The 21,267-nt window shown below is 40.3% G+C and overlaps 1 protein-coding gene across 2 annotated transcripts in view; it reads right to left on the bottom strand.

The window, feature by feature from the left end:
* The window catches only part of CIT (citron rho-interacting serine/threonine kinase), a 67,488-nt gene extending 48,515 nt beyond the window's left edge, over positions 1-18,973 (bottom strand). For both annotated transcript variants that reach the window (XM_062504342.1, XM_062504341.1), the window contains exons 1-9: positions 18,878-18,973; positions 17,798-17,939; positions 16,380-16,555; positions 15,416-15,517; positions 15,086-15,228; positions 14,159-14,252; positions 12,573-12,776; positions 11,878-12,031; positions 4,374-4,554 (exon numbers count right to left, since the gene is read on the bottom strand). In XM_062504342.1, the coding sequence (XP_062360326.1) occupies positions 4,374-4,554; positions 11,878-12,031; positions 12,573-12,776; positions 14,159-14,252; positions 15,086-15,228; positions 15,416-15,517; positions 16,380-16,555; positions 17,798-17,939; positions 18,878-18,973 (1,292 nt within the window). The remainder of the gene's footprint in view (positions 1-4,373; positions 4,555-11,877; positions 12,032-12,572; positions 12,777-14,158; positions 14,253-15,085; positions 15,229-15,415; positions 15,518-16,379; positions 16,556-17,797; positions 17,940-18,877) is intronic.
* Between the last annotated feature and the right edge of the window lie 2,294 nt (positions 18,974-21,267).

Raw genomic sequence — 21,267 nt, forward strand, 5'->3', positions numbered from 1 at the left:
CTTGTCATGGTGATAGCTCTCAACAGAGCATGACAAGGTGGAAAATACCCACATTTCTGGGGCACTTATATTCTTCCTCAGTCAGCATCACTGCAGAAATTAAACACATGCAATCCAACATCAAAAGCCACGATGCAAAGCTATCATTCAGGCTAGGACCATCTCAGAGCATTTCACTCAATTAACTGCTACATCTGGATCAATTCTCTTAGCACAACAGAGCAGTTTCTGCTGTTTCCTCTCAAGTGTGAAAAAAAAGATTACCAAAAGGTAACCAGCTCCATCAACAAGAAAACTGCAATAAAAGATGAAAAAAACCCCAAAGCCAAGTCTAGAGTACCAAGCTCTCATAGCAGTGGCTGTGCCCATTTACTTACCAGAGAAGCAGTGCCTGCATGACTAAAAGCCAAGTTAACTTAGAGCTGACTAGTGATTTCACAGCTAGATCAGCAGCAGCTTCAACCAGCAGAATGAGCAGAAATGGTGCTGGTTGTGCAAAAGTTTCTCCAGTCCTAAGGTGGCTGAGATGAAGAAGAAAAAAAGCATTGGCATGGGAAAAGCTCCGAGCTGATTCTTGGCATCCAACTCATACCTTGTGCTTCCCACTACACCTTGTGTGTCCTGTGTCCCATTCTGCCACTTTCCTAAACCCCCAACTCACCTGTGCTTCTTCCTTCTCACAATGATTGGCACCATCTGTCCTAATCCTGGCCCCCACACAACATGCAGATAATCTCATCCCCATCCCTCATGCTTTATTCTTTTTAGCATTATACTCATCTGTACCTTCCGCCCCCTCGTAAATGCTTGCTCAGGCCTAAAAAAAAACCCAACCAAAAACAAACAGTGATACCATCAATCTGTGAATAGAGCTTGCTGAAGCAAAGCATATTTTTGGTATGCTCATCCTGTGCTTCCTCTTTCATCTATCTTTGGTGAAAGAGCTTACCAGAACCCAACAAACTGTTAGAAGAAATCAGTAGAAATTTTTCTTCTTGGAGGAATGGCCCATCTTAACTCACAGTATTTTAGAATGACAGTCACAAATCCATATCAATTTTTTAAATTACAAAATCTCAATCCCAGTAACCCAAAACAAACCAGAAAACAAAACCCTAGAAATCTTGAGAAACACCACTTTTTAGGACCTTACAGAGAGAACATAGTTTATGATGCAATTTTTGCCTGCCTATTTTTTAATTAGGCACTTATTTTTTATTAGTTATTTTGATATATTTTATTTGGTATTTATTTTTATTAGGCATTGATTTTATTATGTGTTTATTTTTATTAGGCAGTTTGTTATATTTGGTTAGCCCTGAATTTAAAACATATTTACCTTATGCCTCTGCTAGTCACCTGCAAAGGACAAGAACAATTTCCTTCCACCACTTGATGCATATTTTTGGCAGCTAAGGGTTTCTGTCACTTGTTCTAAGCACTGGAGATCAGCCATGGTTAGGGACAGGAAGTAAGGTGGGGCTGGCTTTTAATGGAATTAAACTCTTGGTTGCCTCTTATCTTGTCACAGTCACACGCTTGCAGCCAAACCAGCAGCCAGATTTGCAGTCAGACAGGCTTTTCTCCCCCACATCCAGAATTCAGAGGCCATGATGAGAGAAGGAGTTAGCTGCTCCTTCTCTGCAGCCTCAGCCCTGCTCTCCTAAGAGCAGATTCACTTAAACACTTTGCCAGTACAGGAACCCATGACTTAAGCAATGCCCTTGATTTCTCCTGATTGCTTCCTATGATACATTATTTCTGTGCCTTTTGCCTTTTTGTTAAATCTCACATTTAGAAGAACACAAATTCCTCCGAAATCTCAGGATATGGGCAGCAGAGCATTGTAATTCAATGGACCTTTCTAAACTACATACCAACCATGTAATCTCTGGCAACAGGTCCAAGTGACTCAGGCAAACCTTTCTAGCCTGAAGTCATTGGGAGAGTAGAAAAAAGAACTTCTGTTATCCTTCTTCTGTCCTTTTTTAGCTGCCTTTTCTCTGAATTATTTGAAATTCCCAGCTCAGCCATAGCTTCTTACTTGTCCAGTGGACACAGGCAAGAGCATAACCCTCACCTTTCACAGTTTGACAGCCCCCAGATTGAAAGTGCTGAAAGTTTCAAGGACCTCACCACTGGCACTCTGCAGTTGCCTGGCCTTACTGTAAGCAGCACTAGAGGGTTCATGCTGCAGACAGGAAAACAGATCTGCATCACTTAGCAACCATAAGGTTAGAGTTCCACAGGAAAAGATTTTTTTTTTTTAATTCTGGACTGATAAACTTCATGACTTAGGACCTTCCAAAGAAGGCATCCCAAGATTCACACAGATAAGCCCCCCCACACTTTATTGTTCTTCATCCAAGAATTTGATTTTCAAGGCAGTGCAGACAGAAACAGCACTCTAGCTCCTCAAGTAAAACATACAGCAGACAATATTTTATAAATAAGAAGTTATCTTTATGAGCTATTTGTGGTGGTATTGAGAACAAACTAATCACTGCATTATTTAAATACAGGTGTTTTAAAGTCTCTGTAAGGGCTCTGCCATACTCAATCACCTTCTTAGAACAAAAGGCAAGTATTTACTGCTAAAAATAAGTGCATTTATCGAGATGTCACTCAAGAAAAAGAAACCATTGAGATCTACTTATATTAAAATTATTTGAGGGAAAATTAAATACAAGATGATTCTCTGTTCCAGTTTAAGAAAAAACAGGCCACACCAAACAAATTTCGTTTCAGTCGAAATTTCTGCAGAGGACATTAATGTCTATATTAATTTGCTATACCTCTTCCCAAAATTCAAATGTAACTTCCATACGCATTTTCGGTAGCAGCTCCACAGAGAAGGCACCTCAGTCCATCTGCAACAGCTCTCTGAGCCTCCAGCACAGTTACACCACTGTTCTGAGACTTTACCCCACTCTCCTCTTCATTTCTAGTCCTGGGCCAAATTATATACATGTTTTTACCACACATATATGGTCACTCATATATGGTTGAGGCTTTTCTGTTACCTGAATGGCCACATAGATGTGGTACATGGATTGCAGTTCCCCAGGCAGACAAGATAACAACCTAAGTTATCTCGCTCCTAAATTAAGGCAGATTTTAACCCCAGGTATCTACAGAGCTAACATTCCATCCTGCTGGCAATATTCAATCATTTCACCAAAATAACACTTTCAGGGATTTTATATCTTCTCCCTTCCTTCCTCTTTTGCCATAAAAGCAACTCTGCTGAGGAGGGGCAGCCAAAGATTCCCTTTTTATTTCTGGCATAACCATCGTATAACCTTGATTCACAGTGTGAGCAAGATCAAAGATGTCAACAGTATCACCAAATTCAGTGACAAGCTTACTGCAGAGCAACTATCACAACCAATATGACACAGAATGAAACTCATTTAAGACAGATTGACAACAAAGTCCCTGAAGAGAGCAAACCAGCAGCAGGGAATGAGGGCTGGCATGAAAACACAGTGCATTGAGTCACTAACCCAGCCAAAGCCACTGCGTTCCTGAGAGGCCTCCTGGTCCTGAGCTAAGGACTTCCCAACTTAACACACTGTACTAATACTTTTTCAATAGCTCTGTCATCAGAAACCAACCACCTACCACATCAAATGCTTTATAATCAAGCTACTTGTATTTTTCTTTTTCTCTGACTCCATTCTCTCAGAAATCATATTTTCTTTCCATTGAAAACCGTATCTCCGAGGTCTTGACATCCCTCCACACACATGGCCACTACATATTTTATCTGAATCCCCAGTCTCCAAACACACAACACAGCAAGGTCCAGTCCTCCTATTTAACTTGACCCAGCAGCACAGAACCAGCTGCCATGCAGCTCCTTCCCTCGCTCACTGACCCATCACTGCCCATTCCCAGGTTAGTGGAGCTCCTTTTCTATGGATCACTGATTCAGCCTTACACGTTCCCAGCACTTGGTGCCCACTCTCTGACCCAATAAAATAACATCATCCCCTTTTCCCATCTCTGAACTCCTCAGTATTCTCCTCCTTGCAGGGATCTGCAGTACCAGAAATGCAATCACCTACTGCTCCCTGCTTAACAGCAACAACTAATTCAAACTATTTGAACTACAATTTTAATAATAACTGGTTTAGAATTAATCTTTCCATCCCATTTCCTCCCCCTCATCCCAGAAATAATCAGAGAACAGTAGGACATGCACAAGACACACCAGCAACAGATAAAGCCTGAATCTGGCAGCTTCCCTACAGCAGAGTACAGGTCAGTTAAAACAGCTTTTCCTCACACACACACACACCATCCTCTCTGAAACAAACCTTCTCATTTTGCCAGCAGTCCTATCCACCTGAGCAATAATTTCTACTTACTCTGGTCGGAGTATGCCCAAAGCCTTGATGAATGAAAACCCCACAAATGGTAAATCTTCCCCCGAGAATCCTGCTGGGTTCAACTGGCGCGTAGAGGATAAAACCCGCGAATTCTTCTCTGGTTCATCAAAATTTGAGGTGTCATCATCAGACTTGAGAGTAGGAACGAAGGGGGGAGGAGCTGGTGGAAAAAAAAGCAAGAAGAAAAGACAAAATTCAGCTACAGTTCACTCTGCAACAGTCCCACTCATTCAGTGCTTGCAATGGCACTGCAGCTCCTGCTTTTAATCTTGCTAACACAAGCAGACTGAGCTGCTGCTCTCAAAGCGTATTACAGCAACAAGAGATTAACCCCTGAGCTGCCAACATGGCTACCACTCTGCAGGCACAGCATCTCCCACACTGATCAAACTGGGATTTAGCTTGGGCACTGGAGATTCTGGGGTTTGGCTTTTCTTCAGGTGAAAATGTTGGGTTTTTTAACACATAAATAATACAATCAAAGCACCAGGCTAAGAAAATCATTACTGTAATATAGCCAGAAGCCTGTCAATTCTGATTCATTTTGAAAAGGAAAATGTCTCCAACCTGTCCAATTAGTGACACTACCTGAGAAAGAAGCCTGATCCTGTATTAGTCAGCTAAGGGATATATCTTACCCTTTTAACACTAACAAGAATCTTGCCAGCATGGGTTTCTAATCAAGAGCAAACTGGTCTTTATCCTGGAAGGTTCTAATAAACTACAGCTACTAAAAGCTCACTGGTCTTTAGGAAAAGAAGATTGATTTTATTTCTCTGAAAGAGCTTGCTTAAGATCTGGAACTCTTGCCGGGACAGCACTGCAGTCTGGCTCTGATACAATCAGCTCCGAAGAAAGGTATAAATAGCAGGAATTACAATGTATTCCTTACTATAATTTCTAAATTGGTACCACTTAACTTGCTAAGCAGTTGTCTAATTTCAGACCATTTTCTCGTGCTTGCTTCAGTTTAATTAACCTAAGGAACAAAAGGACAAGTTCTGCTCCGTGATGTGCAGCACCCGAGCTACCTGCTGGCTTGGCTACGTGTGAGAAAGGAATGAATGCAGAACCCTGCTGTGCAATCCCTACCTCATTAAATCACATTTCCCAACACTTATTTATTTCATCACACGGGTCCCCACTCACTGCAACTCTGAGATGAGCAAAGGAGAAGACAGCTCCTCCGCCAGCAGCTAGAACAGCCCCTTGTCACCAGCTGATGGACGCGGTGTGTGCTAAAACCGTTACCATGGATCCAGTACGGATCTCCTGGAGCTGAAGGGCTGATGAGGATTGAAGGACCGGGAACAAACATTGCAAGCCCTGCAGTGCAGGCTCCCCGCTCCCCACGCCGGCTCTAACCCGAGCTGCCTGCAGCGTGACAGCCGCTGCTGCCCGTGAATGGCAGGGGCACAGCGAGTCAGGAGGCGCTGGCTCCCTCTAGGCTGCCAAAGCCTTCCGCTGCCCGCCTTTAACTCTCCATTCCCTCGCTGGAACTACCCACCAGACCAGCATGAACAGCCAGCAAAAAAATCAAGAATCTGTCTGCATCAAGTGCCAAAGCCCAGCTGCACACGCAGGCTCTGGTAGCAGCTCCCTGAAGAGGCATCCTGACGCTGCTCCCAAGCAGGGAAGTGAGAAGAAATTCCATGAAGCAGATGCTGCTCGTGTACAGTAGTTCCAAGTACATTAGAATGAGATAAATGGGGAAAATAAAAAAAATTAAATGGGTTCTGTAAGTAAGCAGTTTCAGATTACTGGAACTTAGCAGCTCCGGAACATTTAAAATGTATGCCAGTAGCACAAATTTATTAATTGCTTCTATTTTATGGGTTATAATGAAAATATAAAATATAATGGTGATATTTGCGTACCATAAACATTTTTAAAATATAGATTGTTGACTGGGACATATATTTCCTTTTAAAAATCACTTAACATCAGGATAATATCCAACTACTCTTACATATACTCCTAATGAAAATAAACAGAAAAGTAACAGAAAACAATTTGTAAGCATACAATCTTTAATGCAAATATAAGCCCAAAGTTGCACTTCATTCACAGCGGAGGAGGATCAGATCAGGATTAGAATTTTTTAGTTTCAGGACCTTTGCTGAGAGAACTCTGTGCTTTCTCTTACAGAAAGGGGTTGCTGTGGGATTCTTTAACACTGCTTTTGAAGGCAGATACTGTCTATGAGGTAAAATAATAGCGAAAACAGCAAACTCTTCACTTCATCTATAAAAGTCTAGAATGTTTTTTCAAGAGGTAGCAAAAACCAACTTAGTTGCCTCTTCATAATGGTACAAGCACCCTGTTCTGTACTCCCAAGAGCCTGATAGATACCTTCATCTCTGAAAGAGATCTAAAGCCTTACTTCCCACCAAAAATTAGCAAAGATCTTAAGAGTCATCTTCAAGCCCTTGCAATTAAAAAGAAAGGTGTTACTGCTACCAAGAATAAGAACTGCTACTCAAAACACATACATAAAAGAAAATATCACTTAACTATACAGGCACATAAAGATGAAAAAGCACTCAGTGGGAGAACAATGGATGCATAAAGATAAAACTGAATGTGAGACAGAGCAAACCTTTGGGGCTGGTGGGAAACTAGTTTAAAGAGCACAGTGTTTTACACTACAGCTTCCTCTGAGGTTTAATAAAATATGAGAACAAAGAAAAGAAATTGTGAATACTAGATTAAAAAATAATGAAAAATCCTTTGCCCTCTACTTTGCATTCACTAAAATCCATGACTAACAGTCTAAAATCTCTGCAACTCTGCAGTATAACAATATTTGTATCAAGAAATAGTAGCAACTAAAGAGAAAACTTGGAACAGTCATTCCATGAAAACACTTCTAGATGTTAAGTAGCTCTGAACTTGTCAACAGTGGCTGAAAATGAGAAGCAGAACTTCTGAAAAAGTTTCAGTATGTTGGAGGGAAAAAAAAATCACTTAGGGGTAAGGGAATAACTTAAAAAAAAAATAAGGAAAGCTAGATCCACTGTGTTTGATGTTGCTAATTATTTGGTAGCTTCTTCATAGACCTTAAGGGGTCCTTTATCTGATGTCCAAAATATCTACAGAATAAAGAGAGGGGTCTTGTAAAACCAAGCTAAAACAGACAAGCAATTTTGTTCTCAAGTGTGGGTCACACTATGGCATCATCCCAAGTTACTACTTCCTGCTCAAAATCAGGAAGCTGTGTCATGTTCAGAACAAGATGAAGATTAGTGAATGCAAATACATTGATGTGCTTATCAATTGCTTCTTTAAAAGGAAGGATCCTTCAACAGAGGTCAAGATAAGCCTCTGAGAAATAAATGTGAGCACCATGCCGCCATCACATCTGACAAGGTGAAAAATTTGCACTTTTCTCTGGCTCACCACCCAAAAGGGAGGCAAAAGTATTAGTCCAAAAGACAATAAACCCAATGCTTCTACTCACACAAACTGGTTGGGTACAAAGGGCTCCTTTTGTCTCCAACACATTACAACGAACGTACATGTTCTGTTTACCATTTAAAGTATCTTGTAGAGAACTGCATGTTTTAAAAAAGCCAATTCCTTGCCTAGATACATCCCCACTTGTGGAAGGATGTAACCCTCTTCCATCTGTTCCAAAGAATGACTTTCAGAGGAAAAGGGGGTGTTGTAGGTTGCTAAGTTTAAGGGAAAAAAAAAGAAAAAGAAAAATGGAAAAATCCAAAACCACCACATATACTCCAGTACTTTAATCATCTTATCATTATCTGAAGTGTCTCTTATGGAAAAAAGCCTTTTTTTTTTTTTTTTTCCTTAACTCTGCCTCTGTGTGTGTATTTATGACTGGTACAAAGAACATTCCCCTAACCAGGTCTTTCCATCCTTTCAAAATATTTTCATGCAAATTCAGAAAAGAGAGACTGCATTTCCCCTGGGACAGTGAAAGACTCAACTGAAATAGGAAACTTAAAGGCAACATAGAATGTTTCTTAAGGATAAAAATGTGCCTCTTCTTGATCTAGAAGGTGATTTATGAATGCTTTCTGAGGAACAGCATCCACACAGCCTTTTTAAATAGGTTAGGCATTCCTCTTCCTCAGGCTCTAACAGACCTATTTGAGAAAGTGTTATAAAAGAAAAATAGACAATTCCAGGGATGAAATTAAAGGAAATTTTTGCTAAGACAACTTATAAAAAAGGCACTGTGCTAGTTCTAACCTATCGATACAATATTATCTTAACACCTTTACTGTTTTGTCAAGACAGTGATCCAACACAAACATTTCTATTAATAAAAGTGATTTCCAACCTGCAGTGCAAGTGATCTCCATTTCAAGAAATAAGTCAACACATTTTTCTGAAGAATTCAAATGAAACACCACAGTGTGTAACTTAACATCCTGAATGGCAATGTAGTGTTCGTAATGGTAAATGTCTTAGACTTAGGAATAATGAGATTTGGGTCCTGCCTGCTTAACAGCAGAAAACAATTTAAAAATCAGTCTTTAATATTTCTAAAGTTCTTCTGTTTGTACAAGGCATTAACTCCTGTCTTTTCATATATATAGTTTCCATGTGCAAGTCCAAATATGTCCATTTTCAAGACCTCTCGGACTGTAGTTACAAAGCAATTCTTAAAATTAAAGGCTCTTCATGCTGTACACATATTGCTTAAGTAAGAATGAAAATTTTCTATCTCCCAGCTAGACTTCAGCAAGCAGATTTCTGATTCCAAATTAGAAAGGTGATGCAGTTTATGGATGTCAAATAACAAGACACAACTAACAAAATCCCTAAATTATACAGAATGCAGCCTTGTTGCTGATAACTCAAGTATGTCATTCCCCCATTTCTCTGTCTCTGATTTTAGATACCTTTTAGGTACTCAAATGGTTCTGTTATCAACTTTCCAGTGAAATAGCTGATCATTTAGTTAAAACACAGATAGAAATATGTTTATTTCAGGTAAATAAATGCCAAAATATTTTCAGAAAATTTTTCAGTAAATGAACACAAACTTCAGAAAGTTTTGGTTTGTTTTATTTTTGGGGAGGAAGTGTGGTGGCATCTGTTTCAGGGTGGGTTTTTTTTTTTTTTAATAAGCTTTAGAAGCCATAAATAGCAGAAAACCAACAGAGATCAGAATCTATAAATGTGTTTGAGTACAACACTCCAAAAAATCACCTGTTGAGACAAATTCAGGTAAATCTGACCTTAGGTTTAATTGTTTGATTCTGTTTCTGTAACTTAAGAGCTGCTTCTACAGACACACATTACTTGGACCCAGGGACATTGGGAGCTTTTTTTAGAGGCAATGATCTTTTGGAAAGGGGCTTACTAAAAAGTCAAGTGTTTCATAGGTTACCATAACAACAAAATGTAACACTGAAAAGCCCCTTAATGACACATTCTTAACCAAAATCAGTGCATTAAGAATGGCTATCCTGGACCTCTCAGCATGATAATTAAATACCTGTAAGGCAGAGGTACCAATTTTTTCCCTACCTTGCTCAGCCTGAATTAGAAATTACATCACTGCCCTTATAGACTATGGGAAAGTCATAGTATACTGACACAGAATGTGTTTAACAATTGTGGCATCAGAATCATTTCAGCTGGCAAAGGCTTTAGGATCACCCAGTCCCAACACTCCATAACCTTAAAGTCTTTGACCAGACTAACTTGGGGAGTGAAATTCTGTAATGTAAATCTATATCCTATGACCTCTTCCATCACCCATCTTCTCAAGTCACCATTGCTCCAGTTAAACACCACTATCAGCAGAGGTCAAGATTAGAAAGAAACCTTTAGCTTTTAGATAACCCAGGTCAAACCTGACCTATGTTTTTGAAGAGAATGACAGCAACACTGCTCAGAAAAGCCAGCACAGGGAGACCAACTATGGAGAGCAAAGCAATAGGTGATACATTGAATCTGCTGCTCAAAGCAGGGAGACTGCTGTGTTTTGTGCTAGTTACAGTGGGGGTTTATCAAGTATGAGGCATAACAACGAAGTGAGGGGTCAAAACTGCATGAATCCTCACAGTAGGTAGGTTCCCTGATATTACAGTGAATGATGCAATCTGCTGGCCAGCTGCAGACAGAAAGGGGAATTTTTAAATCTTAAGTGATTATTCCAACACTGTAACCACACCAGGGCTGCCTACTGGCTTGCCCATCAGCATCACCCCTGTCACACAAATTGGCCACATGCTCCATTAACTCATGCAGCTGTGTGAATACTAGACAGGCAATTGCCAAGGAAACACCAGAGCATATGCTCACATGTCATTCTTCTTTCTATATCTGAGATATGATATAAATGCAACACAAAATTCAGGAACAGAAACTGGTGGCTTAGGCAGGGCTCTGGGGAGCTCTGCTCTGAGAGCACTGGGAAATGTATGCTCAAGTGATGAAAAGGCCTCAAGGCTAAACGGCTCTCAAAGGGCAGAAACAATGGAATTTAACAGAACAGCAGCTCCACAAGTTCAAAATTAATGAATCAACAGAAAAGTGAGCAAACAGTCTGTGGAGCTGACAGCTGAAGTGCTGAGACAGTCATCAAAAGTAGAAGCACTGGCTTAGCAATTTATCATGGAAAATGGTGCACAATCATTCCCTCACAGCATATTTGATAAAAAACATAAGGCAGACATGTTGCTCCCCCAGATAATCTTACAGTCCAAACAATTTTAAATACTCTCCAACACAATCAGATCCCCATACAGGGATCACTGATGAACTGTGAACTATTTGCTTTTGCCATGGAGCTGGTGCCTCAGTACTTCCAAATACCAAATTCCATTGCTTACAGAGTATTATAAAGAGTCTTCTGCATAGAGAATTATCTGGTTCACTGGTTTTATTCTATTCCTGGCTGAATGAACATATTTGACCAAAAAAAAAAAAAAAAACTAGTAATACATTATCCCCACTGACTTTGACAAAAAGTGCTCCAATGGCCCTATGGCCACAGACATTTCATCACCTACTGGAAGTACAAAAAATTAAACCAACCTTAAGTAAAGTTGGTTCACAAATAAGAAAAGAAAAAGCTAAAGATATAACAACAACAAGAAAAGATGAAGCCAAAATTAAGCAAACCGAGGTGGGAAAGGCCTGAAAAAACAAACTGATGCCTTTTAATCTGAGGAAGGATATGGAAAGGACCCTTTTGATTTTCCAGTCTAGTGCCTTCAGTAACATGGCAATTGCACCAGAAATTCCTATGGAGTTTCATTAAACTTCCTCTTACATTAGTTTTCACCTGAGTTGTTAACATGGCAACAACCAAACCAACCATAACATTGCAAAAACCAAAATGAGCTGTTTCATTAAAAACACCTGCTCTAGAAACCAGCCCTGTTCCATTATGAATAATTCAGACCAAACACACTTAAATACTTACTGTATAAATTTTTCCATTGCCAAAAAAAAATAAAACCACAGAAATTCTTTATAAATACAATTTTATTCTACTTACAATTACGGATATTGTTCCAGTCAATTTCAGAAAAAAATGGATGGCAGCAGAGATCCTCATAACCCAGCCTCTCCTTCTGCCCACAGAGCAGGCTCTGGATTAAGTCAAGAAAGTCACTGCTAACTTTCACATCCTCTGGGAACTTCAGAAATCTCTGCATTAGAAAGAAATGGATTTCTGTTCAGTAGGAAAACAGGCTCAGAACAGGAAGATTAAGTTTCACTATTCTGAGATATGTCAGGTACAAAGAATGAATATTTATAGAACACAAATAAAAGCATGGTGCATTTTATCCAAGTAGGCTTTTATATGCATTTACTGCAGTAAAAATAAGAACACAGGAACAACCATTCCCACCCAGGCAAATGGTATTCCAGGTCACCATCTTACAGTGAACAATGGCCAAAGGCACACACAAATGGAAGAGTAAAACAAGACACTTCCCCAGAAAATTCTCACAAACTTCCAAAGGTTTGTGGCTTAGGATTTTTAGAATCAGGGATGTTGACACCTGTTACAAAAAATAACTTGATACCTATAATACAGAGACATATAAATACAACAGAGTGCATATATTCCAAATATTTTATGAGCATGACAAAGAGACATCCACAAAATTTATGAAAAGCTGAGAAAAAACAGCCTTCAGAAAAAACAGCCTTTTTACTTGAGAACAGGAAAGGAGTTCTCTCTACCTGGAAGTTCATGATGTTATTGAAAGTTTTTGCTGAAGTGCCTTCAGTGAAGGGACACCTTCCATAAATCATTTCATAGGCAATGACTCCAAGGGACCACCAGTCACACTCGGGGCCATAGGAGGCTTTGCCATCCCCACCCAGCCCTGTCAGCATCTCTGGTGCCATGTAGTCAGGTGTGCCCACAGGGAGCCTGGCATTCACCTAGGAGCAAAGATAAACCAAGTGGAATGACAGCACTTCCTGTTCATCTTGGTAATACACCAAACATTTTACATTTTTCTCTTCCCACCCCCCCGCCCCATTTGTTTTTTTTAAATGAGATAATTTTCAGCTGTCCAAGTGAATTTTAAGAAAGTAGTTTTAAGCAAAGCTGTTTAGCACCACGTAAAAGTAAAGCACCAGGTTAAAGAAACTGCTGATAATCAAACAAAGCCAGCCATTTGGTATAAAGAGTCAAATTACCAGAGCATATTGTTACTATAAAGTACAAAGTGCTAAAGTAGAAGAGTAGTATCTCAAAAAGCACAGAAATACTAAACTGATGTTTGTTTTAAACAGCAAACATACTCTGCTTCAACTTGTATTAACAGGGACATCATTGCTGAAATTTCAGAAATGGTCAAGTTCAGACATAAATATTTCCTGCCCTCATCACATTCTCTGTCACCCTTAACTTTTTACCTAGTGTTCATGATCAGCAAAGTACTACTATTTGCATTTCTGGACTGCTTAGGAAAGGTAATTCAGGAGCCAATGCTGCAATCATTTGTGTACTGAGTGACATAAAGAATGAAACAAAACAGCAGGCAGGCTAACACAAAAACTTGTGAGTGACTGAAAAGATAGTGTGAAGAAAAAATTTAAAAGGAAAATGCAATGCAGAGGAAGCACTGAAAATGTAAGAACAGGGAAAACAGGATATTAAGAATCACATTACAAAGAAAATGTTACGGAAAAATAAAAATTGTAAAACGACACAAATATGGTTCAGAACTTCATGTTCTCACTTAGATACATTTAAATTTTAAAAATTTTCACTGGAAGTTGTATGCAGCTACCAAAACTTATAAGCAACTTATAAAAAGCTCCACTGATTTAGATTTGATGCAGTAGTTTCTGGTAAGTGAAGCCCAGAATACTTAAATGTGACTCATTCTGATCAAGAGCTCCCCAGTCTTCAAAGTTATGTCACCTTAGTTACAACAGGCACAATTTTACTCCAGCTATAAATCCATGTCCTCTTTAAACACAGCATTGAACAGCTGTAAGAACTTATAGAAGTATGATTTTGTATTACAGTGCAGCACCACGAGAAAACAGACTTACCTCCACCTTTCCTGTGTATTAATATTCTAATAAGCAAATATGTATCTACTGAGGGCTGCAAATGTTACTTGAGAACTCATGCTTGAAAAGTCATTCACAAATGGAAAAATACAACTGTGAGTAGATTCCATAGTAGACAAGAAAGGCAGAAGAGAGAAGAGCAAGGTGTAATCAAAGAACAGCTAGCAGGTTAGTTTTCCCTTTTCAACTGGACTATCCAAACAAGCCACAGACATGGTTTAAATCCACATTATTACCGTTTTGTTTACTGTCATTTTGGCAGCTGACCCAAAGTCCACCAGTTTAATGTGTCCTGTTCGGTCAATAAGAACATTCTCTGGTTTGATATCCCTGTAAGCCACAAGAAAGCAATCAGGACCTTTCCAGACCATGTCACATCTAGGTAACAGCATATTCAACTATACTCAACCATATGCATAAAGCCTTTTAAGTGGGAGTCTTTTCCCAACAGTTGCCCTGTTTCCAAGCAAATATGGAAGTATTACAGTTCCCCTTATTTCACAGAAGGTTAATAATTATTGACAGCAGATTAAAAGAGAAGGTGATTTTGCACCTTGACCACACTGTAACTGAGTTGAAGTATGGCGTCGTTTTCTTCCCAAACCCCCTTACAACTTATTCTGAATATCTTCCAAATTCAGCCAGTGACCTTGCACTAGAAAGCCACAGCCATGCTCTAAGGGCAGCCACTACAAACTCTTGGAACATAAAATACTTCCTAACATTTCCACACCCTCAGAATGGAATTTTTTTTAAATACCAATATGATTTGAAAATGCACACAGTAACAATCTCCAAGCCTTGAGAGAAAACTGTGATATTTAACTACTCCAATATCCTATACTGCCCTGTTCAATCAGCACACAACAATTTTTAACAATTACATTCATTTCCCATAGTATTTGGTGCCAAAAGCAGCAATCCATGGAAAAGATTTAAATTTTTTATAGGGCAACATTAAGGCTTCTTTTTACTGAGCCTCCAGAAAAATATATGTAACAATCCTTTCTTGGTATTAGTCTGAACTTTACATCAAAGTTAATGCCCTGAGCTACAATTACAACTGGGAGTCTGATTAAATTTCTAATTTTGTCTTCTGACACAGCATGTGAAATAGTGAAAGAGGACAGAATATAGAAGCACCCAGAGCAACCTTTACATACCGGTGGACATAACCCATCTGATGGACACTGTGAATGGCCAGAACCAACTCTGCAAGGTAAAACTGCACCATATTCTCATCCACCTGGTCCTCATATCTGTTTAAGAGTGACAGCAAGTCCCCTCCAGGCTGATACTCCATAACCTACAGACAATTTTAAAGGAACAGATAAACAAGACATTCCATTCCTGTCCCCAGTATGACACTGGACAGTGCTATGCAGTGCAGGAAAATTTACAGAAAACGAGGACATTTCAACCATCACATTGTTCTTTAACAAACCAACAACAATGGTGTTCAATAGAGGAGAAAATCAAAGACTAGGTATTACCAAGTAGAGATTCTTCTTGTCTTGAAATGCATATTGTAACTGTGGAATCCATGGACTGGTGCTCTGAGCTAATATGCTGCGTTCTTCCTCGAAAAATGACACCTACCAAAAAAGTGTTCAGTTACATCATGAGAGGGAGTGAATATATTAGAATTCCCTAGTTTTAGAAAATCTTGACACACATCACAGAAAAATTACACAGAAATTAAGTGCTGTTTCCTGAGCATGTGCCATGGGAGGGTAGTACCATACTTTGCTTTCTTGGCAATCTGTGCCCCAGAAAGGGTAGTTTTGGTTGAACTCCATTTCTGCTAGCCACAATGTTGAGGGATATCAGGAGGAACCTTACTGCTCCATGGATTGGGAACAACTGATGCAGATATTGTATAAATTCATGAGGTCTCATGGAATATCTCTGTCCTACTTGTCATCTCATGTCAGCAAAGATTAACTTCTGTTTCTCACCAAACTATGAGAACAACCTCCATTATCCCTTTTTTAAGTTTCCAAGTAACACATTTCTCAAGCTAGCGAGAGGCTCTCCATAAAAATCCAGTCACCACAGTTTGCCTTTACACCCACTCTTGACATTCTACTTCGCTCTTTAAAATAAAAAAAACCTTAATGAATAGATTGTCTGAAAATTCAAACCATCATCAACAAGATCAATACTGATTCAGTGTTTTCGTCATGTTTTTCTTTTCTTATAATTAGACAGGAAGCTTTTTACAACAAGGGCCATGTTTTGGTACCTGAGGATGGCACCTCACCCAACAGACCCACAGACTATGACAATGACTTTTAAACACAGTAAAACTACACACAAATGTATTGCTTCACTGAAATGTAGGATGCACTTTCCCAAGATATATTTTTAACTCAGTTCTAATAATAGTGACAGAAAGGAAGTGCTCAACAAATTGCAATTTATCCTCCTGCTCTCATAACAGAAAAATATACATACGTGCTCCTGTGCCAGCAAGGACTCCTTGCTCATCACCTTCATAGCATAGACATCACCAGTGACTTTCTCTCTCACTACTTTGACATCTGCAAAGTGACCACAGCCAACCACACTCTTTACTTCAAAGTCCTTCACACTGGGTTGCAGTTCCTTTAGTTCAGCAATGGCCTCTGCATCTATAAAAATAAAATACTTATTTTTACTTTTGGCAACTGGCATTTTATAAAAAAGAGACAACATCGAAACTAGGGAATAAAATTTTAAAAAGCCCCAGCAAACCAAAACCAAAAAAGTCCCAACATTTAGTTCCAGATTCTCAAGAAATGTTAAATCTTTCCAGAATATGCTTCTTAAAAATAACAGCATGCATCAGAACTAGAAAAAGACTGTATCAATGCAGAGTTAAGTCTGAAATATGGTACATACAAAAGGATCAGGAAATGCTAAGACAGTTCCCATAGCAACCATAATTCTGTCCCATTCATAACATCAGAGGCTGAGAACCTCTTTGGTTTCTAATTTCTTTCCAGCCATCCTTTATCAATAAAAGAACATTCTCTAAACCTGAGGGCTTTGAACCCAGCAAGTTCTAGTCCAGGGGCAAGTTTTGCTCCTCTGCCTGAGGGAGGCACCAGTCTATTGTCTAACAACCAACCACAGGCATTTATTGCATACATTCAGCTCAAGTTTTCCACTCACTAGCTCCAGCCAGCATGCACTGTGATAATCAGTTACTCATGGGAGATTGTTCTAAAAATTCTTCAAACTAGCAGAAAAATCGCTGTCTGCTAATAATATCTACAAACCATTGGGTGGAACTCTAACAGGGGGCACAACACCTTACTTAAAATCAAAGGTCTTTCTGCTGTGGAAACTTTGCTTTTGGGGAAGAACTAAGAATCTCATTATCAATATTTGCTCCTTTAGGAACTGTATTTCTAAAGCACAAAAATACTCTTTACAAGTTACACACACAAAACTTGGGTAACACACGAAATCCAAAAGGTGAAAAGAGCCAGAGATTATCAAGTTTCTCTCTCAAATCTTTTTTTCTCATAGTCACTATCTTGCTCTCAACTTCTGACATCCTTCTGTGGTGCACACTCAGAGCTTTGCTGTAGCCAGTATTCACTTTCCAAGAAAGTACCTCCTCAAATATAAATACAGTACAGACTAAGAAGGAGGCACATTTGAGTCACAGCACTTCAAAAGCCACTTGCATTTGATCTTCTCAGACCTGAACAAATCCTTACTAAGATTGCCAAGATCCCCTTTGCAGAGTTGAGTCTGCCAACAAAAAAATCAGATACTCAAAGTTCTGGGTTACAATCAAAGCAACTAAAGCATTACTCTAACATCCAGATCCTTAAGAACTGTTTTATAAAGTGACACCTGAAAATTAGTCTAAACAAACTCACACTTCTTGACAAAGTTGCCAACATGTTTCATTTTCATTAAAGCAGGGTTTCTGCATTCTTCAAAAAGAACAAATAATGAATCAAGGATGCCTTCCCGGGAGAGAGGAGACATCTGCTGTTGAGTCACAAAGAGTGGCTTCCCCTGGAAAAGAAAAGCAGCAACAGCAGATGGAGTCTCAGACAACAATGAAAAGCCTCAAATCAATAACAGATGTATAGAGCAGATTATATATTATCCATTTTAAAATCACTACCTCAGAAATTAGGCAAATGATACAGAAGTATGAGGTAAATATACCAACTCACTATCTCTATCTGTAATAGCTGTTACAGGTACTTCTCTTTTAGACAAAGCAATCATTTAAAGTTTCTTGAAACTGTTAGTATGAAAGAAGAAATTATATGAAAGAAGAAATTATATGAAAGAAGAAATTATATGAAAGAAGAAATTATATGAAAGAAGAAATTATATGAAAGAAGAAATTATATGAAAGAAGAAATTATATGAAAGAAGAAATTATATGAAAGAAGAAATTATATGAAAGAAGAAATTATATGAAAGTTATATGAAAGAAGAAATTCAAATTTCAACAATCTAAATCCTCCTGATGACTCTGATCTGACTGGCTTTTTCTTTGACATTGCATCATGCAGGTTTTTTTCATAGTACAAACAATATAAGACATCAGCATCAACAGTATCTCTAGAAGGAAAAGCTGTTGGACCTCAGATGATGAAAAAGAAGCCCCTTAGGTAAATTCATCTTGTGACAAACCCACAGCTCCTTCACTCATGAAAAAATTGAGGACTACAAAGCACAGAAAGCAATATTCCATCTTTATGTGGAAAATCCATCAGGCTAAAACATCAACACACGCACAAAACATAAGACCAGTTACTATCCACTGAATTTTGTACAAACCAGATACACTTTGAACTTCATCTAATTATCCCTTTCTTTTGCCCCAAAGAATGACACAGGCATGGTTTCAGCATCCAAACAAGCAAAGCTATATTTTGAGATACTGGGAATAGACATGGACAAAACCAAGATCAGCTCTCAGGCCAGATGTTGTTCACCTGAAAGAGCAGATTTAGCCGAGAAACTCGGCTGGTGATGGGCTCCACTGGTTCTGTCTCGACCGGATTTCGGGCTCCACATTTAAACTTCAACATCTTTACAGCTTATCTCGTATAAATGATCACCTGAAAAGGGGAACAGGCACATTCAGGAGGCACTTGACTAGCTCACTCTAAGTAAAAAAACATGGACGAGAGGGGATGTAATTCAAGTAACATCTACATTTCCTCGGGGACAAAATTTATAAGTTTAAACGCGCCTGGAGGCAATTCAGGTAGGGAGAAGCACAGAAGTAACGATGCTGAAGAAGACCTCCGAGACTATCGAGTCCAACCCGTGAGCGAGCCCCGCCGTGCCAACTTCCCCGCGGCCCTCGGCCACCCCTTCCTTAAACCGCCAGGGAGGGTGACCCCGCCACCTCGCTGGGAGGGCGCGGAACCCCCACAAACTCCGGAGCTTGCAGCGGGCGGACCCGAGTGCCTCTCAGAGCCGCCCCATCCCAAACCCCATTCCCGCGCCCCCTCAGAGCCGCCCCGTTCCCGAGGCGCCCCCAAATCCCGCGCGCACCCCGCTTTTACCGCCGCCAGCGTTTGAACGGCGCGCTGGGCGTGGGGGTCCTAACGTCACTTCCGGTGCCGCGGCGCGGGCCAATCGCAGGACGGCGGGGCCGGAAGCCGTGCCCGGGTGTGGCGGCGGCCCCGTGAGGACGGGAGCGGCCCCGGACTCTGAGGGGTCCGTGAGGGGGCCACGGGAGGACCGCGGTGCTTCCCCAGCTCCGGAGGGAGCACGGGAGTGCCTTCGGACGCTGCTGGTGCTGCTCTGCCCTCACGGGTTTACTCGTGCTTGTCCTGTATTTCGCGTATTTTTTCTTCTTTTGTTTGTTTACCTTTGCCGAACCTCAAAAGGGAAAAATGACGCATTCCCAGTAGTTCTGAGAGGAGCTGGCTCAACCCTACCCTAGACGTCATAGTTGGCAGCAGCTGCTGCCAGGTAGGGCAGGCAGAGGGGAAGTGGAAAGGTTTTCAGAAGCTTTAAATTTCCTTCTGTAAAATGCTTGCCTGACCTTTATGGCCCTTTTTCTATGGCCGTTTTATTCAGATACAGGGTGATTAACTTTCAAGTGAAGCACTGGTGAAAGGCTTCCAGCTCGGCACCCCCTCTGTCAGTGAGCATCCATCAGAACGTTCAGTGAGATGCAGGATGACCTTGTGTGAGGAATGGATCCGATGGACCCGTGCGGAGACGTCCATGGAGGACATCGGCAGGGATCACTAATGTGACCTGCAGACATCGCAGGAGTGCAAAACACAGCCCCTTGTTACACAGTGACGGGGCAAGATTTAATCTGGTAACAAACCTCAGTGGCGTGGTCCTTAAAAATAATTGTTGCTGTGAGTGATGTAAAATAAGATAGTTTGCTCTCTTAACAGTCATTTTAATGATGCTAATACTGGTTTGGCATCTAGCTGATCAAGTAATGCACTGATGGATTCATTACATTTGACTTTATAAAAATCACTTTGCTTTCACTTCCCTCAGTTCTCTCCCTGGAGCACTGACATATTTGTGGTATATTTCTTGTCTCAAACTTACATAGCTGGGTTCATTTCAATTTACAAAGCCTGAAAGAGTTTTTAAAATCTAATTTATTGTCCACTACCTGCACTACCAATTTGATTTTGGACTCCAGTCAGGGCTGTCATTGGCCATGTCTCATCCACATCCGCATTGTCCAGGAGACATCAGCTCTTAAACAGAAATGCAGTCAAGAGCTTCCTGTGCATGAACTGGGCAATTGCCATGGTAGTGCATTTTGGTAAAATACTGCATCCTGCCCCGATATTAGAGCCCTACCACATCTAAAGGTTCTCCTAGCCAAGGTTTTGAAGAAGTCTCACTGTCTGCCACCCAAACTTCAGCCTCCTGTGTCTTTCCCTTTCTTCAGCCTGTCTCCTCAGCAAATATCATTAACCCTCTGTTTTAACTGCCAGAGTTACTGTTAAATATCCACACTGTTTCTAATTCCCTCTGGAATTAGAATTATCTGCAGGGGATATCACCATATCTGCACATCAGTTTGGATTTAGAAAATGGGGGAAGCAGAAGAGCTGGGTTCTTCTGAACAGCTCAGTTCTGTACTGTGTTCAAATCATAAGGTGTGGCTGATTCTCCTTCCCTCTTGTCTGCAGGATGGTGTGGAACAGCTGATCCACACACTGGGAGGGGAGATGGGTCATTAAGGGTCTTGTCTTGTGTACATTAATGCTCCCCTTTCCCTACAGAACATGAACACTGGCTCTGGGTGTCCCACACAATATCCCAGATTTCACCAGCCAGGTGAGCTGCTTGACTGGACCACGCACCTCTTTCAGCTGCCCAACAGGTTCAG

The sequence above is a fragment of the Cinclus cinclus genome, chromosome 17 (assembly GCF_963662255.1).
Source record: "Cinclus cinclus chromosome 17, bCinCin1.1, whole genome shotgun sequence".
Lineage (NCBI taxonomy): Eukaryota > Metazoa > Chordata > Aves > Passeriformes > Cinclidae > Cinclus > Cinclus cinclus.